The sequence below is a fragment of the Lepisosteus oculatus genome, chromosome 24 (genome assembly GCF_040954835.1).
Source record: "Lepisosteus oculatus isolate fLepOcu1 chromosome 24, fLepOcu1.hap2, whole genome shotgun sequence".
In the NCBI taxonomy this organism is placed as follows: Eukaryota; Metazoa; Chordata; class Actinopteri; order Semionotiformes; family Lepisosteidae; genus Lepisosteus; species Lepisosteus oculatus.
Window position 1 is genome coordinate 7,867,550 of NC_090719.1, and position 16,293 is coordinate 7,883,842.

General features: G+C 39.6%; 4 protein-coding genes across 6 annotated transcripts in view; 2 read left to right on the top strand and 2 right to left on the bottom strand.

Moving 5' to 3' along the window:
- miga2 (mitoguardin 2) overlaps positions 1-7,131 on the bottom strand; it is a 54,056-nt gene extending 46,925 nt beyond the window's left edge. The window contains exons 1-2 of the mRNA XM_015366879.2: positions 7,040-7,131; positions 4,291-4,387 (exon numbers count right to left, since the gene is read on the bottom strand). The gene's annotated coding sequence lies outside the window, so the exon portion shown is untranslated. The remainder of the gene's footprint in view (positions 1-4,290; positions 4,388-7,039) is intronic.
- LOC107079858 (globoside alpha-1,3-N-acetylgalactosaminyltransferase 1-like) lies at positions 156-5,904 on the top strand. 3 transcript variants are annotated; one of them, XM_069183445.1, is made up of 7 exons: positions 156-297; positions 1,005-1,065; positions 1,225-1,281; positions 1,502-1,549; positions 3,224-3,259; positions 3,929-4,063; positions 4,794-5,904. In XM_069183445.1, exons 1-7 carry the CDS (start codon positions 288-290, stop codon positions 5,479-5,481), a joined length of 1,035 nt encoding a protein of 344 aa, XP_069039546.1. In that variant the 5' UTR covers positions 156-287; the 3' UTR covers positions 5,482-5,904. The 3 variants fall into 3 exon arrangements, with proteins under 3 accessions (XP_069039546.1, XP_069039547.1, XP_069039548.1); XM_069183446.1 differs by lacking the exon at positions 1,005-1,065; XM_069183447.1 differs by lacking the exons at positions 1,005-1,065; positions 1,225-1,281.
- endog (endonuclease G) lies at positions 6,079-8,235 on the top strand. Its single transcript, XM_006640678.3, has 3 exons — positions 6,079-6,755; positions 7,082-7,191; positions 7,710-8,235. Exons 1-3 carry the CDS (start codon positions 6,213-6,215, stop codon positions 7,990-7,992), a joined length of 936 nt encoding a protein of 311 aa, XP_006640741.1. The 5' UTR covers positions 6,079-6,212; the 3' UTR covers positions 7,993-8,235.
- An 88-nt stretch (positions 8,236-8,323) lies between these two features.
- Positions 8,324-15,567, bottom strand: spout1 (SPOUT domain containing methyltransferase 1). Its single transcript, XM_006640677.3, has 12 exons — positions 15,495-15,567; positions 15,245-15,284; positions 14,964-15,083; positions 14,616-14,775; positions 14,172-14,261; positions 13,345-13,394; positions 12,132-12,262; positions 11,038-11,110; positions 10,669-10,767; positions 10,288-10,390; positions 9,321-9,468; positions 8,324-8,945 (listed from the first exon to the last, which is right to left on the bottom strand). The coding sequence occupies exons 1-12, from the start codon at positions 15,540-15,542 to the stop codon at positions 8,871-8,873; spliced, it is 1,137 nt and encodes a 378-aa protein (XP_006640740.2). The 5' UTR covers positions 15,543-15,567; the 3' UTR covers positions 8,324-8,870.
- Positions 15,568-16,293: the final 726 nt, after the last annotated feature.

The window sequence follows — 16,293 nt, forward strand, 5'->3', positions numbered from 1 at the left end:
TTAATATTTTTATATTTTAAATTTTAATATTTTCAAATGATCTTCATAGCGTTATTCATATCATCATTTCATCGTTTTAAACAGGGAAAATCAGGATAGTAAAATCCCTAGCAAATAATAAACAGTACAATGTATTTTTATTTCCATTCAGGGATCCGCGGGGACTGCGCCGTCTGCGTGAGAACACAACGCCTCTGTAGGGCACATTAACAACAGAACACGGGTGTGGTTGCGCTTGTGTGCTAATACAGACCGAGGAGGACACGGTTTTAGTAAGGGAGGAAAGGATGAGCAAAGGTACAGTTTGTCATAGTGACACTCGTTTTAATCCTTAATGACCGTACAGTACATGCATTTTAGGTCTGCAGGAAAGACCAACGAACACTTAAGTTAAAAAAACAACATCGTTTATTTCTACTTTTTGACTCCTACTTGTAAAGTCAATAATGAAATCAATACTTTCAATAATAAAAAACGCTGGGCGCATGTGCGACGCCTATATAGATTTATTCGTTTGAGTTATTGCGAAAAAAGCTTTTCAGGCTATCCATAATTTATTATACGTGGTATCTCTATGTAATAAAAAAGGTACGCTCACTTTAAATAGAAATTAAAATAAAAATACATTAGTATTAATTGCAAAATGGATGTTGCTTAAACGCCATTGCTCTTTGTGGCTTTAAAACCTTGGCTACGAGTGAAAGCATCTGCACCTTTTTAATATTTTTGTTTTATCCTCGTTAAATTACGTATAATATTGCCGGGTGCTGTAACATAGAAATGTTACTAGACACTGTATGTAATAACAGAAATAAAGCATCGTCCCCATTCCTTAAGTTACTTATTGTACGTTCCACATGATTTAAAAGGCAAAGTAGCATGTAGTTCATTCAGCGGGCTGGTTAAGACCGTTAATAAGTATATAGCGTAGCTAACTACAACAGGCTTACAATAAATAAATACGAAATGTTAATATTGCCTTAAATAACCTTCATTTCATTTAGGTAAACTGGTCATTTTGGGCACTGTTTGTCTTGCCATGTTTGGAATATTTTCCGTCTACTGGTAAGGTATACTGGTATTGATATTGCTCGTTGTTATAATAGAATATTTAATTTGTTAGAAGCTTTAGAATAAGAAAATATTCTTTACATTAACCTGTATTGCCATTAAACAAAAATGTTTGAACTCTTTAATTCAATTAAGTATTCATGTCTCCACTAGGTTCAAGCCTTCAACGACTCACTTCAGAGTAGTTCCACTGCCATGTCTAGACCATGAGTATGATTGAATTTTTTTACAGTATTGTATTACAGACTAAATACATAGTTAAACAGATAAATGACTATTGGATCTTAATTATTTTTAGTATATTGAATATAGTTTATTTACACATTTTTAGGTGCAGATTATGATACATCCTGCTACAGCTATTTTTATTTATACATTTTGGATTAAATGACCATAATGTTGACTCTGTTCTGCCTTATCCCCTTTGCAGGCTCGTGTTGAGAAAAAGCATAATGAAAAAGGGTAGCTTGTCACAGAGGTAAGTCAGATTTTCACAGAAGTTACTTTTTATTCCAATATTCTTAAAAACTTTAATAGACAGCCTTAATAGAGAGACAGGAATAGACTGAAGACGTCTGATGAATTAAACTTTCAGAGAAAACGTACAGCAGATTAACCAGCAGAAAATTCCAAATTTAAGACCAAAATGAAATGTTTTTTTTTTATTTAAATTTAATTCTCCAAGGATAAACAGTAATAGAATAAATTATTGTGAAACCAAGAAGAGCTGTACATCCAATGTTTACAGGACAATAAAAATGGCCAAGGAACAAAAACTTACGAGTGCAAGCATGTCTCACTAAAGTGACCTAAAGCCATGTCACTGATTCACTAGTGTCAATACTATATGAAAATGCATTGTCTCGCAATAAAAAGGCCTTTTTTAAAAGTCCGAAGGACATCTGTGTGCTTTGGTGTGCTTTATAAAAGATGTATGCCTCTGTGTTGAATTCCATCTGTGGAATCCATTTGTCAAAGTTATTCAGTAATGATACTTCATTGTGGGCAGCACAATCGCACAGTGGTTAGCATTGCTGGCTCGCCGATATGGAGACCAGACACTGGAAACACCAGTTTGTTACTCACAAACAAAGAGTAACAACACAACATCCTGCATTGTTGCAGGGTGAGCTACCCGTATCTCGACGATTAGCTTGTCTTGTAATGTGGTTACATTTTTTCCTGCGTATTTACCTTTTTCCTACCTTAAATGAGCAAGCCCAGGCAACACAACGGCGCAGTGGTTAGCATTGTTGCCTTGCAGTGCTGGGGTCCCAGTTCCAAGTCTGGAGCCAGGAACATGTTTGAATGTTCTTCCCATGTCCGTGTGGGTTTCCTCTGGGTACTCCAGTATACTCCCACAGCCCAGAAATATAATGGTAGATTAGTTGGCTTAAAGGGAAATTGGCCCTAGTATGAGTGTGTCTGTGTGTGCCTTGTGATTGACTGGCATCCCGTCCAGGCAAGTACCCTGCCTTGTGCTGCTCCAGCTCCCTCAAAACCCTGAATAATAATAATAATTGCTTACACTTATATAGCGCTTTTCTGGACACTCCACTCAAAGTGCTTTACAGGTAATGGGGACTCCCATCCACCACCACCAATGTGCAGCATCCACCTGGATGATGCGACGGCAGCCGTAGTGCGCCAGAACGCTCACCACACATCAGCTCTCAGTGGGGAGGAGAGCAGAGTAATGAAGCCAATTCATAGATGGGGATTATTAGGAGGCCATGATTGGTAAGGGCCAATGGGAAATCTGGCCAGGTTACACCCCTACTCTTTTTGAGAAAACGCCCCGGGATTTTTAATGACCACAGAGAGTCAGGACCTCGGTTTTACGTCTCATCCGAAGGACGGCGCCTGTTTACAGTATAGTGTCTCCATCACTATACTGGGGCATTAGGACCCACATGGACCGCAGGGGGAGCACCCCCTGCTGGCCCCACTAACACCTCTTCCAGCAGCAACCTTAGTTTTTCCCAGGAGGTCTCCCATCCAGGTACTGACCAGGCTCACACCTGCTGAGCTTCAGTGGGTTGCCTGTTGTGAGTTGCAGAGTGATATGGCTGGAATAGGAGGAGGCCATTAGGAAATGGCACTTCGTTGTCATCCCCTTGCTTTCTAGCGTAACCACTGTTTTTCTTCCTAGTGTCACATTCAAGCAGCCCAATGCGATGGAATCACCGTATGTATTTGTTTTTTCTATTATGTTTAAGATGAAGTGCATTCATGAAAATATTTAGAAACCTCTCTAAATTGTGCTGAATTGTGTTACGCTTCAGAAATGCAACGTATTGGTTCTCTTACTTATGAATCATGCAGTGCTAACCCGTTTAAAAAAATATGAGAAGTGCTAATAATTAGAGCTAATCCTATTTTATGTTCTAATGTCCCACAAAAATGTGCGATACTACTTTTAACTACTTTTTTCTTAGTTATTATATAGATGTCAAACGTTTTTAAATATTTGTAGGTAAAATGTACTCCTTACCATTTTGGTCATAATAAAGAGTAGTATTTTTTCAATGTTGTCTCATTGCAATTGAAATTACTAGGCTCTGTGTAAAGCAAAACAATTTATTGTCAGTTTTCATGATGTTTAGTTGGAGAGGTCATTAATCCTACTTTTAGGAGTGAGCTTGATGTTAATGGCAATTTCACTCTGAAACTCGTTAAAAGTCTGCGCCTTATCCACTGTTACAACAACACTCATGTCAATTATATGATATATGATGATAAAAAGGCTTACTACACCCAAGTGCAACATAAGACAACTTTAAGGTATTATCTTAAATAGGATCGGGAATGTTAAGTAATGGCTGAATAGTTTTCCTGAACAAGGCTTGTGTTCCAGGAGGAGAGATGTGCGGACAGTCACTCCATGGTTGGCGCCCATTGTCTGGGAAGGGACCTTTGACCCTTTTGTTATTGACAACATCTACAAGCCTCTGAACATCACCGTAGCAACCACTGTGTTTGCTGTTGGAAAGTAACAATTGGACTACTAAGTATTAGATAGTGATTTCATAATGAAACGGAAGCCATTATTTCTTTTATTTTTGTATTTGTGGGTGACTAATCTTCCTCTGGGTTTTCTCGCTTATGTAGGGTTGGCTGTCCTGCAACGTCATATCTTATTGCATCACACTACAGTACCTCTCCTCAACCATCCTCATAAACTCCATCTCTTCTTTCCATATTCCAGACTTTACCTACCTTTTTCTGTCCCTTTCTCTGTAACCTCTTCCAATTTCAGTCTTCTTTTCTCCATTCCTGATTCTGCATCTTCGCATCACCCTCACAAACGAAACGGCTGACGTGCGTAGGAAAAAAAGAAAGTCCCGCGTGAGAATGAAATTAAAATGGTTCCCTTGTGCTGAAATTTAGAAAACATACTTTATTCACAAAGTCCTGTAACATTCAGTCTTTCTACCTTCCCAGTCATAAATCAAGCCGGAAGACTAAAATATGGCATTATTAAGTTAAAAAAAGTTAAATTTGCAAAGCTTATGATTTCATTTTCTAGTAGGATGTACTTATAAAATATGCTATATAAAATAAGGATATAAATATCTACTAAAATAAATAATTTGACATCACAGATTAGCTTTGAAAGAAAAAAAATCTACTTTCAGCTAATGTTAACTCCTCCACATATTACTGATGAGCTCTGGCGCAGTAAGACTGTTCTTACACCTTGCCATTATGCTCTGTTCCAGGTATACTCGCTTCCTGAAAGCATTCCTGGTGACAGCAGAGAAGCACTACCTAGTGGGGTTCCGGGTTCAGTACTATATCTTCACTGACCAGCCTCATGAGGTGCCCAAGGTGCCCCTGGGTTCTGGGCGGAACCTCACTACCATCCAGGTGTCCAAACTCGACCGCTGGCAGGAGATCTCCTTACAAAGGATGGGGATCATTCTAAAGACCATTGAGGAGCAGATCCACAAAGAAGCCCAGTACATTTACTGCCTAGACGTGGACATGCTCTTTCACAGCCGCTGGGGGGCGGAGGTGTTTGGTGACCTGGTGGCTGCAATTCATCCTGGGTACTACAAGGTCTCCCGGGAGAACTTTCCTTACGAGCGCCGGCCTGCCTCCCAGGCAAACATTCCCCTGGACCAGGGCGATTTCTACTACGGCGGAGCCGTGTTTGGAGGGCTTGCTGAAAACGTTTATAGGCTGACCAGGACCTGTTACAGGAACATTTTGGTAGACAAAGCAAATAATATTGAAGCCGTCTGGCAGGAAGAGAGTCACCTCAATAAATACTTTATTTATAACAAGCCCACTACGCTGCTGTCTCCAGAATACCTGTGGGATGACGAGAAACCTCAGCCCCAAGAGATAAAACTCGTCCGCTTTTCAACAGTGAAGAAAAACTACGCAGAAGTTCGGGACAATTAGGAATCTAAGGACAAAGCTTTTTAAGTTGAGAGCCCGTTAGTATCATTTGGTCTCCTAAAACAACTGCTTTTTACCTGAAGCTTTTGATTTTTAACGATTACACAAAGCCTGTCGTGAAAACTCAAAATGATTTTTGTTTGAGGAGGGAATGTTTCAATATTCACACAGCACAAGTTGAACCTTTGAAGCAGCAGGGGCTGCGGGAAAGAGCTTGCTGCGCTTTCTGAGCACCATTTGACGTCATACACCATCCCCCCAAAAAAAGTTTTTACAACACCATATCGTGCCAGAGAAGCGAGAGAAATTCAGTGAAAGCTTTGAATTTTATTTTTATTTTATGGACAATTCATGGAACAAATACGTCCTTATAAGATGATGTATAACAGAAATGACTGGTAAATAGAAAACGGGCGTCTTCCTTTGGTTATTGATTCTTATTTGCAGACTTAACAGCGTTTCTGAGCTACACAGAGCCACACACATGGTAAATACAAGCACATCTTAATGACGTCACACAAGGACACTAGAAGAATGGCTTCTGAGCCACCGGAACGCGACCAAACACCTTCAATGGAAAGTTTACACGTCATTATCTTGCGACAGATTGACTGTGCCGGTGTCACACTGTAACGCGTTCGAAACGTTTAACAGGTGGTGGGAGATTATTAACCTGGCATATATAGTATACCTAAAGAAACGCACAGATATTTGTCTTAGATTTGGAATAAATAATGCACAGAATTTTAAATTCTAAATATTTCGTTTCTGCCGTGTCCTTGACCGTGGGAGCGGGGATAGGCGCTGCTTGGGTGGGATTGAAATCAGAAGGACTCGGGACGCAGGAGCAGCTGGATGGAGTTCTTAAAAGAATTCCAGTCCTCCCTATTCCAAGTGTGGACGCTTTAGCTACAGACCTTACGCATTATCAGAAGAATCTGGCCGGAACGTCTAGAGCCACGTCAGTGATGAAATATGGTTTTCCTTCCCTGTCCAACATAAAAACCAGGGAGTCTTACGTTGTCTCCTACGACTCCAGAAACAGGACTGCGCACTGGGTAATTGAACAGCTTAACGGGGAGACCTTGACAGGAGACTCCGATAGAAAGTTCTGCGATTTTAAAGAGGACGACACTGTGCACAGTTATCACAGGGCGGCGAACGCAGATTACAAAGGCAGCGGCTTCGATAGGGGTCACCTGGCCGCCGCGGCAAATCACAAATGGAGCCAAAAAGCGATGGAAGAGACGTTTTACCTCAGTAACGTTGCGCCACAGGCAAGTCGAAACTTCTAAAATAATGGTGCTTCCTTACAATGACTCCACAGGAGAATCCTATACCATGACAATTATGATTTTGATTGTAAAAAACTGATTGAAACTTGAGGACGAAATTGAGCGCTGTCGCGAATGACGTTTACTAACTAAAAAGCTAGGAAGTCAAGTCGCGGCTCTGCAATATTAAAGTGAAAAACATTTCTCGCGTAGCAAAAAAAAAAAACTGCAGTCCGGTTTTAACATTATCATATAATGAACACGTCACTTCAGTTCTTAATGCTTACCTTCTCGGGGTGACTCTTGTATTCATGTATTTTTTTCCACAGAATCCGCATTTAAACCAGAACGCGTGGAATAACTTGGAGAAGTACTGCCGCGCGCTTACCAGACATTACCAGAACGTGTTTGTTTGCACGGGGCCACTGTATTTACCCAGGTGAGACCAGGCAACGTCCTGTAATGACCAGCTTCCAGGATGGTTAATGCCAGTTTCGAAATTCGTTTTGCAATTTATCTTCCTGAATAGGTTGGAAAGAGAACTTTATAGTAGTCTTAATAATAAAAAAATATATTTTTTGGACCTATTCTAAACCCGAAATTTGTCAGGTGCAGATGTACCAGAATCTAAGAATTATTTGACCTTTTTATCTGCTTCTTGATTTCATAACCTGTTTTACAGCAGGGCTTGTCTGTATTTTTCCCCAATGATTGATTTTTTTTTTCCTTCCCCAAACAAATTAATAGCCAAGTGGTACCGATTTGTGTAATGTCTTCATTGACTTTAGTAGGAACAGACACAAACGCCTTCTGCTCAGAGATTGTGAAATCGAAGTTACTTTGCATGGCATGTTTAAAAACAACACCAAAGCGCTCGTTTTCACTGAAAATCGAGCCTGCTGTTCCGAATGAACCAGTACACGTCCAGTAACATTTGATCTGCACCTGGTAATCCAGACAGGAGCCAGATGGGAAGGTATATGTGAAATACCAAGTGCTGGGGAAGAACAATGTGGCGGTGCCCACACACTTCTTCAAGGTGGTCATTCTGGAGAAGCACAAAGGCGAGGTGGAGCTCCGTTCGTACGTGATGCCCAACGCGCCTGTGGACGACAAGATCCCGCTGGAGCGCTTCCTCGTGCCCATCGAGAGCATCGAGAGAGCCTCTGGGCTTCTCTTTGTGCCCAACATCCTGAAAAGCACTGGCAGCCTCCGGGCGATCACTGCCGGGGGACAGTGAAGCCACCCACAACACTGACATGCAAAGAAGCATCTGGTTCTTTAAGATCCAGGTATGCTTTTCCAAACTGTGAACTCCTGAAGCTTGTAAAATAAGTTAACGTGGGTGTTTTAATTTGCATGGTGTAAATCAAAAGCTAATAAGGGCGAACAGATGGGGTGATTTTAAAGACTTTAAACGGGTGTTATTTAAAAGATGAAATAATTTATGTATTTTAATTTTGTAATAAACCTGAACAACAAACCTCTGCTATATTTATGTCTGTTTCATGCACATACACCACCTTAACCAGTTTTTGTTCCACAAGTAATGAAAGCACAGTTAACACCAATGATGATGGGCCTAATACTTTTAATGGATTACACTGAATGTTTGGACATGGCTTTAATATAATACAATTTTGTAAAATCATGAAAATCACACCTTCATTAAGAAATAAACACCCCAGGCTGGTTTCTAAGCATCTTGGAAACTACCAGGAAAATACTCCTAACATAGAAGATATTTTTTCCCAATGCTATGAATTTAAAGGTGGGATTAGGGAGTACACTACTAAGGAACTTCCATTTAATTCAGGAGGAGCTATTACATTTCCTTTGTTGTGCTATGAAATCAGCTTCTTACTCTGTAAAAAAATACATGATCTTGTTCCCTAATATTATCATACATCACAACCCCATTCACACTGAAACTTGGAATGATCCCTACATGTTATTCTTTGTAACAAATAAAGCTGAAGGGAATTCCTGTCAGTCTAGGGTGCTGAAAAACAATCTCGCAAAAAATAAATAGACAAACAATACTCCAGTGTTTGCCATTGCTTTCACACGCTTTATGGAAAATGAAGCACATTGTGAAAATTCACATTTTTGCAGCAGTCAGTCTGTAGCTGCGCTCTGAACAGTTGTTGCAAGTTTGGGTCTCAGGCCAGACAGAGTAATGAGGATGGCTTCCTGAAAGCAGAAAAGAACAATTCAGAAAGTCAGGTGACAGTATAGAGCACTGGCTATCAACACTGGCAGAAGAGCACCCAAGCCTTAAGAATTAACTTTTTATTCTCAAAAATACTACGTATATCACATCTTATACATAAGAGTATAAAGAAATGTAGCAAACAGATCTTCCATTCCCTTTAACTTGAAAGTGGTTGCTGTCTTAAGTTTGTGTTGACTCTTAAAAGGTAATATACATTAAAGGTTTAGCATAATAACATTACAAGTCAGTTTTGCAATATTTGCACTGTAAGAAGAGCAAATGGAGAGAAAAGTTTCATCACAAAAAAAATATTATGTAAAAAATAAACATGACTGCTGTGCCTCATTATGTACCTCAGTGCGTATCGTCCTGCTGCCCTGACCAGGACAGGTGTTGAGATAGAGGTCAAACAAAACACTTGGGTCAGTGACCTCCAGGTTCTGGTCAACATCCACACTTGCTTCCAAGCCTTGCAGCCCTCCAAACACTATCAGCACGTGACTGAAGAAGACAGCGTATTAGGTTACAGACAAGCAGAAAACAAGCAGCCTGCTCTGCTGGAAAACCTCACTCCTGACTCCCTTTGGGACAGTTCTCAACTATGTTTGTGGAATGATGTCCTTCACACAATCAAAAAATAAATATACCATTTTCTACCTAGATGACTCAATACAATTACACAGTGGCCCTAGGTTTCAATAATTCTATAATTTTTCAAATAATACAGCAGTACAAAGGTCATTTCTTCTAATCAATTTAACTTTTTTTATTAGTAGTTTACAATTTTGGTCCAACCTGGGGTTAGATTCTCATTTCTAGACATTTTTACTAAAAAAAAAATAATATTAAGTGAAGTCAGGTGATATTGTTGTCTGGTTGCTGCTAAATGTCTACATATACATACATCACTTTTTAATAAATATAGCAAAATATATATCTTTAACTGACCAGTAGCAATAGAGTGAGGTTTATAAAGTAATTTCAGTTGTTCACACATTGTTATTAGGAAATATAACAAATATTCTTCTTAGTTTAATTCTAAATTATCGTGTTTTGGCATGTAATGTTTTACAGAATCTTGCTTCAAGAGCTGTAGCAATTATGCAATATTTGTAAACTATTTCGTAACACAGATCATTTGTTCATAATTTTAGTGACAGCTTAAAAGATCCAGCCCATCCGAGGCAGGAGCCAGTTTGAAATCAGTGCACAGAATTCCAAAGAGAGTATCTGCCATAAATAAATCTGAAATAAATACAGTCCTTCTCAAAAACTGCTCACTTTCCAGGGGAACACAATGAAACCGAGCATGAAGCTTACTTAAAAGGGGAAAGGGTTACGTCATCGATACTGGATCCTCTCTCCGACGTGCCAATTGTCAAATCATACCCTTCCTTGTATGGGCATTCTGCAAACACGTTGCCTACACAGATCATAAAGAAATGATAAGACTGCAAAAATAACTCTCATAGTAAGTTTATATTGTTCTAATTGTAAAAAACTACAAGGGCACAGACTCGTAAGTCCTACCATGTTTTCCACAGAATTACGTCTGATTACGGCTGATTATTTCTAATTAGCCCTTTAATGCTGCCTTGGTTAAATACAAACGAACAAACAGCAGTAACAATTTCTTACTAGTATGCTGGCTCTCTGATTGGGAGGGGCTGTGCTAGTTTATAAAAAACAGCTCTGACTTACTGAGGCATGACACCAGACGGACACTGTAACCCCAGTACAGTCCAGCTTCTGTTCGAGGGACATGAGGTGCCACTACAACCCCTTTATGGACTTTGCTTTCTGAACAAACAAACAGACACGCTCTTAAAGTTCAGGAAAAACAGCAGGCGCACATTCCGATTTAAAAAAAAAACTTCACATTTCCTGAAACTAAAACAAACCTTCAGCTTTATTATTATAAAAAGAAAAGAAGCAATTTAGTCCACTGACATTCCTGATTTGTTATTTTTTAAAAACCAATTTCTCTTAACTTCTCAGCCATCAGAAGTTGCTGATTGACATGGTTTGCTATAATTCTTTGCTGTCTGTGGTGACAGTAAGGTTGATTACCTGCACTCTGGTTTTTATCTAGGTGTACTGTAACCCTCAGACCAGCCTGAAGTCTTCGGTCAATCCTCACTTCCTATGGAAATAACCACAAATAGAAACACGGGTTTAGGTATTATTAAGTTTTCTACTGAATTATTATTAATTTGATCTTTTTTAGTCAATTCAAATTGGCCATCGTGGAGCAAACAAAATCCTTTGTTAAAAACAATTGTGCAAAATTAATAAAACATCATACACTATTAGAGCCATACGGATCTCTACCACAGTGAACATGCTGTTGTTGAATTACTTGAAATATCCACCATACTAGGATTTACATGATTTTCAGAAACTAAAACTTTCATAAACACTATTGAATTTGCATATGTTGTAGATTTCTTTGTTCACTATTGCGAATTTATTAAACTTAACTGAGCAGTAAAAATGTAATGCATATATTTCCCACATGTAAATAAAGCCGATTAGTTGTGTGATATAGTGGCTATATTCAATTTTATTTTTTTCATTTTCTCTCCAATCACCAGCACGATTTAAGTATAATTTTGGAATTGTGATCTTTGTCAGGGGAGAAATGTAGATGTGAAATCGTAAAAATTAATTCTATAAACCAAGAAGGACATCAACAGCCAATAAAAAATGCTTTTAAAAGGGTCTGTAGGTGGCACCATGACAGGAATTCAAATACTGTCACATGCAAAACTGGTGCAAGTGTTAGACAGGTGAGACCGACAGTTTGGTTTCAATCCATGTCATGGGAGCTATATGGGTGCTTGCAGCTTCTAATATAGATTTTGTGGCACCCATTAGGAATTGAAACACTTACGAGAGCCTTATTTTAATTCAAAAGCAGTGTATAATACAGAGATAAAGTTGCTAAAGTGTGTTGTATAGAGCCTCACCCAAGCTGTCATAGTCATCATCAGCATAAACAGAAAATCTATACAAGTATCTTAACCCTTAGAAGGAAAGAAAATCTCATTACACCAGCTGATCTACCATGCCTTGAAAAAAGATGCTCAACGCCAGTATTATTCTTTAATCTGCAAATTTCCCTTGGTTTTTACATGGTTCACCCACTCCCTCGGACTGCCCACCTTTCTCATGCCACAGTTTACAAAGGAGCCCTTCCCAGGCCTGCTTGGCCGATCCAAAACCACTCCTTCCCGAAACTCTGCCTCCTCATCTGTCCTCATGTGATGAGGGCTGTCCAAGGGGTTCAACAACCCTGGAAAGAAAAGCAAGCCTTCGTTTTCCTTTTTCATGAAAACCACAGTCTTATGGCAGAAGGCAAGAATGACCTCCTGTAGCGCTCCCTGTCGCACCGTGGATGAATCAGTCTATTGCTGAACGTGCTCTTCATTTCTACAAGCCTGTCATAGAGGGGATGGGAGATGTTGTCCATGATGGCCTCTGGTTTGGACACCATTCTCCTCTCAGCCACTACCTCCAAGGGGTCCAGGTCAGACCCAATGCCAGAGCTAGCAAGCAATGACCTCTGTCATTTTTGCCTTCTGCCATAAGACTGTACAACGCATCCACCTTGCGTCTGGGCAGAGGCAACATTGACAGTGACCTGTTTCTGGACTGAACGCATCTACACATCTTCTGCTACATCTGTTCTCTTTCTTTTCCCGTTTACAACCATTTTTTGTGCAATATATGCCAGGGACCCGTGCAATACATTTATATTTATATCTATATTTACATCTATATTTATATTCATATGTGCGATACAATTTTTCTGCGTACTGTTCTGTTCTAGTTTGTTCTTTGTGTGTCCGGACTGCGAGTAACTCTTTTAGTGCACCCCTCACTGTACTGATTGTATTGTATGTATTGTACTATTATTATTATTGTATAATTCGTTACACTGTGGCTGTGTTGTCTGTGTAAAGCTGCTGTTGCACTGCAATTTCCCTCACGGGATCAATAAAGTATCTATCTATCTATATGAAGCTGGTTGAGAAGACTTCAAACAGGGGGCTTTGATTCAAATTGAACCATTAGTAGAGATGTGGTTAGCAGGCCTCTTCTGGGTGAATAAGGGTCACAGGCAAATGCAGCTGTCTGGTAAAAATGTTCATGAAGATGCCAATTTCAATATTATTTTTCTTTTCTGGGGTGCCTTCTTCAGGTGGCTTCACACTGAAGAAGGCACCACGGCTGAAAGTTTGAATATACCTTTACCTGTTTCTTTGGTCCCTACAGATGCTGACACAGCTACCTACTCTAACTTCACTCTTTTTTTTTCTCTATTTCTTTATAAAGAAAAAAAACATTTTACTCATAACAGTGACATAAACTCACCAGCAAACTGCAGGTCTTGGTGCTTTGGAAAGAAAGACTTGCGCAAGTACCTGGACAGAAACAGAAATGGCAAATTCTCAAACACAAACCACAAGCAAGTGAGAGCGAGTCAGAAGCAGAAATGGAATCTTATTATTTGTCATAATTTCTTTAATTAATACAGCACATTTAAATATGAGTAAACCAGCACAGCTAAGCAAACCAAAATTGCATGGTGACCCTCGATTTCATTGAGGCAAAAGAAACAGTTGTAAATTCAAACCCACCTGAACTAATTTATAAGTCTATGTGTGAAAAACTATAACAATGCACATAGATCATAGCTGTCTAATCCTAGTCCTGAAGGGCCAGTGTATTTGCAGTTTTAAGCCATATAAGTTCTTAATGACCTAAATGTGCTTATTATTGTTTTATTTGGACCAACAACCTTTTTTTCATACTTTCAGTCCATTATTTAGATGCTACTGCTGTAATGGCATCTAAAGACCTTATATACACACTTATCGTCCAGGACCAAGGCTGGACAGCCTTTTTATGTCAAAAAATATTTTTACAGGAACAAGAAATCGTTTTATTCCATGCTGAAAAGAGAAGAAAGAAAACACAACGTTTCGGCCGTGGAGACTTCTGAAATAATTTTTACCCACTGAAATATTTCTACAGTACAACTATTGACCAGGCAGCTCCAATTATTGACTGCAGTGCTGGAATAATTGAGTTAGAAACCAGTACATCTATATAAAGACAAGTCTGAAAAATGCCTTGTACATCTAAATAGTGAAAGTCTTCAATGGTTTTGTTTCTAGCTGTAGAACGTTCTAACTTACTGTGGGCATTCCAGGTACTGTAGGATGCGTGCGAGCTGCACACAGGCTTGACCCTTCTTTCCAATCCCTTTAAACTCGCCTTCCACACTCCTGAATGCAAAGAAAATAATGTCAGTGGTATCATTTTGAATTTTTCATTCTCTTATGCCAGTGTATGAAGTCTCACTGTTCTATAAACATCAATAAATAGCCAAAGATCTTTCAGGGAGTAACAATTGTATTGATGCAAAAACTACCACAGCCCTCCAAACACACAATTGAATGCCACGCAGTGGTGCATCAAACCATTTAACTCTGTGATTAAAGTTTACAGTAGGTGGCTGCAAACATTCAATAACTAATGAGGTAAAACCCACAGATCAGAGCATGTTACCTATGAAAAGCAATCACTTCTACAAACAACTGATGATTCTGAAGCAAGACCCGGAGAGTCTTCAGGCTTACTTTGCATCTTCCCCTTGCTCGTCAAACACCACAATCTCGTCGACACAGAAGACAGTGCAGGCTCGGGCTATCTGCCCGGCCAGGTAAGTCCGCAGTTCAGGAGACTGGGCATTGTCCAGCACTGACCCAGGCAAGGCAATGCTGACTGTATAATGGCGACCTGCAATCAGAAGCCACATGACAATCATTTTCGGAGCTAGCTAAAATCTAGTTACATTTTCAAGGCAGGTTAAAAACAATCATCTAATGACTCTCAGTGGCCTTTTGATTTAGCGTGTCTGATTAACTGCTCAACACTGTGTTACACATAAACATTGAAATGTCCCATATTGAAGAATTACCGCCTACCTTTCCTTATCTTGTCTTCTTTCTGCAATTTTTCTGTCAGCTCTTGCTCTTCTTTCTGCCTCTGTTTCTCAAGCTTTTTAATAAGCTTCGCTTCTCGGATCCTCTTTTTCTGCTCTTTTCCTGTGATTTAAAAGAGATCCATTAAGACGAAACCTGCAACTGTAGCAACATGCGCGAATAATGTGTTTTCTTAGCGATATATCTTACTCAACTAGAAACACTTCTGATCACTTGTACTGTTCGCTAATATATTAGTCATAAAACGCGTAAGGACCACTCACTTTCAGCATTCCTCTTTTTCCAATCGATCTTCTGGTCACCCTGGAGGGAAAAAGTAAAATGTATTTAGGTTTATTGCGACGAAATGTATTTTCTTGCATCTAACGTGGTTGGTTAAGTAAATGCAACTACAATTAGGTTTAAAAATGACATCTACGTTCTGATAAATTTTATAATTGTTAATGCGACACCTCAAAAAATATTCATCGTCCATTTCTGAAACATTACTTGATAACGTTTGGCATAACATACCACTTTTGGTGAAAGCTTATGCTTTCCTAGTACTGTGCTTTCGGACATCTTTAAACAACCATGCCGACTATATTTCCGGTGTCCGCAGAAAAACTTCCGACAGATCTCTTTTCTGATTGGACATGAAAGATGCAGAGGAGGAGTGAGGCGTTAATAGTAAGGACTTTCAAGTCTTAGTAAAGGTTTTTCAAGTCCTTGAATTGACGCTGTGCATATGTACTGTATAGTGCAACTTCATAGACTATATTAAAATTAAATTACGTTTCAATTCATTCTTTGAACGCAATCAAGATTACTCTACATCCAAAAACATAGTGCGCCAGAACGCTCACCACACATCAGCTATCAGTGGGGAGGAGAGCAGAGTAATGAAGCCAGTTCATAGAGGGGGATTATTAGGAGGCCATGATTGGTAAGGGCCAATGGGAAATTTGGCCAGGATGCCAGGGTTACACCCCTACTCTTTTCGAGAAACGCACTGGGATTTTTAAAGACCACAGAGAGTCAGGACCTGGGCTTTACGTCTCATCCAAAGGACGGTGCCTGTTTTAAAGTATAGTGTCCCTGTCACTATACTGGGGCATTACGACTCACATGGACTGCAGGATGAGCACCCCCTGCTGGACCCACTAACATCTCTTTCAGCAGCAACCTTAGTTTTTCCCGGGAGGTCTCCCATCCAGGTACTGACCAGGCTCACACCTGCTTAGCTTCAGTGGGTTGCCAATTGTGAGTTGCAGGGTGATATGGCTGCTAAATATTTTTTTCTATATAAATATCTTGCATGTTTTATAGAGAA